Source organism: Saccostrea cucullata, unplaced genomic scaffold (genome assembly GCF_032062105.1).
Source record: "Saccostrea cucullata isolate Sc308-1 unplaced genomic scaffold, CSIRO_AGI_Scuc_v1 ctg17004, whole genome shotgun sequence".
NCBI classification, from domain to species: Eukaryota; Metazoa; Mollusca; class Bivalvia; order Ostreida; family Ostreidae; genus Saccostrea; species Saccostrea cuccullata.
In genome coordinates, this window is record NW_026934091.1 from 1,110 (window position 1) to 5,953 (window position 4,844).

Below are 4,844 nucleotides of genomic sequence, written 5' to 3' on the forward strand. Positions count from 1 at the left end.
ACAGTCACCAATATCACACTATTTCTGAAAAATACCTGCAGTTTTTGGTTTTAAAACAAAAAAAGAATATTCTTTTCTTGTTTAATAGATTTTAAGCTTGACAAGAAATGTTGTTTGGATGTTGAGTAGATAAGGTAACTCAAACTGTACAGGTACTCTTGGGAAAATGTTGAGAAAATGAAAACTCAATCACATATTTTTTTTTATAATGCCTTTAACGTCAAAGATTTTGCTGCTCCGTAACTTAATGATTTGTCTTGAAAATACACTCAAAATTGATACCAATTTACAACATTTTGATATGAAATTTTGAAGACCATATAAGTAAAGATTCTTTAATATTATGTATGACATTTTGCCCGATTATGTCGTCAAATAATTTTTCTGTGCAACAAGTCCGCGTAATTTTTGAACGGCCCTCGTAAAATGAATACTCAAAAGGAGCAACGATTAATGTCATTTTTTATTTGTAAAAGTAAGAATAAATCTTTTCTGTCTCATTTAAAAATTCTTAAAGATCTATCTCGACTTATCGAATACAAAAATAAGATTTTTTGAGTCCCTATTTATATTTTTTATTTATGTTAATGTAATTTTTCAATTATCTTTTTGTATCAAATAGACGAATAACAAAAATGGATAAATCAACGGGATCAAAAAAGGTTTTTATGTCAAACCATCCTGAACTTGGTCGACTGGACAGCTTGGCGATATTTGCAGATGAAAGAATAGATGGTATATCGGTTTACAAGTTCTTTGATAGGCAATTTCGATCATTGCTAGCAATAACTTGTCCAAATTAATGTCTTTTTCATTTTAGTGAGCTCACTTTGTTCAAAGAAGAACGGTAATTGCAGTACTTTCTGCTTTCCAACACCAACTGGAAGAACATGTGGATGTCAGGATAATGTTGACTTACAGGCAGACCAAAAAACATGTCAAGGAGGTTCATTATTATTTTGTTTGTTACTTCTACATGTAGCACTATCAACCAAATTAATCCTCTATTCACAATTGCTCTTTTTCAATAAAACGGGGAAAATCCCCGAAAAGATATTTGTGTAAAAAGACGAACTAAGGCGTAAGGTGTGCATTTTCACCCACATTTTGAGGGATTATGTTCCGGGAGATTGTTGCTCGGTAATTGCCTTGGTATTCACTGTGATGAGTCTATTCAACTAAGATGTATTCCATTTATAGTCCTTATATGATCTTTATAACGCAAACATTCATAAAACTACAGGTACATATTTCCTGGATTTAAAGCATTGAGTTTTTGCGGAGAACTTGTGTGCGTGCATCTTATATATAACTTTATACATTAATATTATAACTTTCCAAAACCAAACCTTAAATCTAGATATATTCGTTGCAATCCCCTTATGCCATATTCAATTAAAAGAATTCGGCTTCAAATTGTTTCTTACAGATAACGAAAGTTAAATACGGTGATTTTAATTTGTTATCAAGAGATTTAAATGATTTTCTGACAAAGTTTTTAAAGAGGAAGTAATGTCGCCAGACTGGATTCTTTATCTTTATTTATAATCATGTCAGCTTAAAAAGTAATATTACAATATTTGAAAAATATTGATATTTTCTTTGTCTTTAAACTAAAACTATATTGGTTATTAAAAGAGTTCATAACTTATAAAATAAGTATAAATTTTATTAACACATTTTTTTGTTTGAAAATGTGTGCGCTGAAAATGTAGGTATCGAAGTTATTATATATTTATCACGAAGCTTTCTCAATATATTTATTTTTTACAGTTTCTAGATGTTCTACTTCATTACCAAATGTGAACTTCTTTAACTGCTTGCCTTACCCTGGGCAGACTTGTACTATTGACTGCAAACCTGGATATCGACTTCTTAACAGCAAAACGATTACATGTGACAATAACGGTCAATGGGTTCCATTCCCATCTTCTTTATGTACAGGTTTTTATTCTACAGAATCTTTATTCGTATACTTATTTTACTTTTCATTTACAACTTATCAAGAAAGAAAGCTCACAGTTATACATGTATATCTTGGCCCATATGCTTTGCGAGTATTTTATATGGATTTGCTCATCGATTTTACATAGCATATAAACCTGAAAGGTGTACAATCAAAACATTTCTTTACATTAAAAGTGTGATAAGATAAAATATAGTCATAAAACATATTTTTAAACAAAAGTATAACAAAGCATATTAAGTTATAATTGGTTTTTAGTTTTCAAATTTCATACAGGTAATGTCGATTTTGTAGCACAATATTTTAAGTGGAGAGGTTTGTTCAATTATACTTAAATTAACAAGTGAACATACATTTAACAATTGGACACACTTTTAACTGGTCATTTTAGATAAAATGTAATTCTGATTACTGTTCACAAAACCCTAAAACATAAAAGTATATGTATATAAGTAGTCTAGTTTAATTAGGTTTTTTTTTCTTTGAAAGAAAAAGTATTCGCATCTTTTAGTTGATGATAAGAAAATGAAATCAGATGTTATTAAATTTCCTTTCAATATTCTTTGAAGAGACATTTTTGCAAAAGTTGTTTGCATATTTTTTTTCCTTAAACAGTAGTTTAAGGAAAGGCATATCATTAAAAAAAACTACACAATTATTTGATCTAAGATACGAATATATATTACAGATAAGAATATGTTTTCAAAACTTATTCTTTTGTGTTTTTAAAGAAGCTGAAATTTATGATGAGACACCATCGTTAACTGGTGTTTACATTGGATCCTCGGTTGGAGGCGTCATCATTATTGTCACCTTTATTACCGCTATAGTCTGTTTCATTAAGCGAAAGAAACCACCGATGTAAGTTTTCTTAGGCATAAACACAAGATTATAATTCAAGTTTTCTAGTTCAATATTTGTATAAGAATACGAGAGTGTATCCATTTTGAAAATAATGAGTTTTTTGTTGCATGAAGTAATATTTATAAGTGAAATCAGTAACGATTTAAAAGTTGTGAGAAGAAATGAATTATTGGAAACTGCAGTGTTTTTTAAATTAAAGAGTTAAGTTTATTTTAAAATCATCTTTTGTAGAAATGATCACGAAGATCGACCTCTTGTGAACGATAACTCTTATACGACATTTCAAAATAATGGATTTACGCTTGATGAGTTGCAGGATAGAACATCATCGCATATTTACAGTACCATAGGAGAAATACATAATACTGAAAAGAATCCATACTTAGAACCTATTTCATAATATCATCATTTGAAAAGCTGACGAATTCATATTTCTCCTTTATAATTTTTTTCATAAAATTACGTTATATGTCATTTACATACATGTAGAGTAACTAAAATGAAACTAACTATTAATATATTGTAATATTTTTAATTGAAGTTTTCTTCGAACAAATGTCCCTTTTTTATTGAAAGAAAGGGTATTTATTTGGGTATGCCTATCTATCTGTTCGTCTGTTTGGCCTGTCATTCTCTCCCTTTGAATTACTTACCTTTGCAGGTGATCTTTAAAGGGCCTTTTGAGCTTTAGCAGTGTATTATTGACAAACAATTGCCGCTAATGATGTCGAGTTCAAAGGACAATGTTACTCATTTAAGAAAAATGGAAATGTGTTACTATTTTTCTTTTCTGGGCAAAATTATATATCATAATTTTTATACCCCTCATCCGCTTGAAAAGCGGGAGAGTTTGCAGTAATCGGTATGTCCATACGTCCGTTTGTTACGCTCTCGATCGGGAAACCCATCTTTTATCTGCAACTCCTCTCATACCACTGCATGAAATTTGATGAAACAAAATCTTTATTACATAATGCTATTGTGCACCTCTTATTTTACTTCTTGATCCGACACATATTTTGGGTTTCCCACAACAAAACATGGCCACTGACATTATATTTATATGGGAGGCGGGGGAGGGGTATCATTAGTGAGCTTATTGTTCACAGTTCCTCTAGTGTCTAATGGGCTAAGAATTTTTTTTTTATTTTGAGGTCAAAATATCAAAGGCAATTTATTTTGTTGAAACCCTTTTTTCAATACTACATGTACACTTCAATCGTATCTTCAAAAACAGTTTTTTGCAATCAATTAGATTTCTTATTTTTTCATTAAATGGTTCACAAATTTTCTGGATTAGCTTGTAAATATTCCTTTTTAGTTAAGTTGTTAGAATGATTACAATAAAAATTAAACTCAATCTTTACTTACATATTTATTTGTTATTTGCAAATTAAATTATATCATTTTGTTAATTAATCAATTAGTAAAAGCTATTTCCTTTCACATGACAAGTCGTTTTATCACAGTGAACTTGAAATAAAATACACCACAGATTCTGCAACATTTTTTTTATTTCTGTATGTTTTACTGACTCTAAACGATAAAGGAAAACTAACTACTATCAAATTCCATAGCAAACGGAATGGCTTCGGTTTTTTTATCGTTAACTTTTCTAGCACTTCATATATAACTATCTCCATTGTGTTGTCTCCCAACTGATAGTCTGAGTATAATCTAGTTTTAAACCGATGCAGACTACTCACACATAAGCTGATGTAATAAGAAATTTAAGCAACTTCGTCAGCATTTAATTAACTCTGTTGTTGTTATAATTACTTTATAATCAAATGTATCTTATCACTAGCTATTCGCCGAATTTGGCTGACTTTATTTACATTATTGTCAGATCTTTGTCATACCCCCGGATCGATAGATCCGAGGCGTATATTGTTTTTGTCCTGTCTGTCTGTTTGTCTGCAAACTTTTAATCTTCTTCAAAACTTTTGAACCATGAAAGACAGAGACTTCATATTTGGTATGCATACTCCACTAATAAAGTTCTTTCAAGTGA

General features: G+C 30.0%; 1 protein-coding gene across 1 annotated transcript; it reads left to right on the forward strand.

Annotated features, from left to right (window-relative positions):
• Positions 1 to 619: 619 nt before the first annotated feature.
• On the forward strand, positions 620 to 4,135 carry LOC134239920 (uncharacterized). Its single transcript, XM_062722052.1, has 5 exons — positions 620 to 735; positions 821 to 946; positions 1,774 to 1,944; positions 2,698 to 2,827; positions 3,062 to 4,135. Exons 1-5 carry the CDS (start codon positions 636 to 638, stop codon positions 3,228 to 3,230), a joined length of 696 nt encoding a protein of 231 aa, XP_062578036.1. The 5' UTR covers positions 620 to 635; the 3' UTR covers positions 3,231 to 4,135.
• The last annotated feature ends 709 nt before the right edge of the window (positions 4,136 to 4,844 follow it).

What these genes read in the sequence shown, in the direction of transcription:
- LOC134239920 (XM_062722052.1), top strand. Translation starts at nt 636, where the DNA reads ATGGATAAATCAACGGGATCAAAAAAGGTTTTTATGTCAAACCATCCT. An exon ending in CCAAAAAACATGTCAAGGAG is followed by an intron (nt 947 to 1,773) that starts GTTCATTATTAT and finishes TATTTTTTACAG; the next exon opens with TTTCTAGATGTTCTACTTCA. An exon ending in CCCATCTTCTTTATGTACAG is followed by an intron (nt 1,945 to 2,697) that starts GTTTTTATTCTA and finishes GTGTTTTTAAAG; the next exon opens with AAGCTGAAATTTATGATGAG.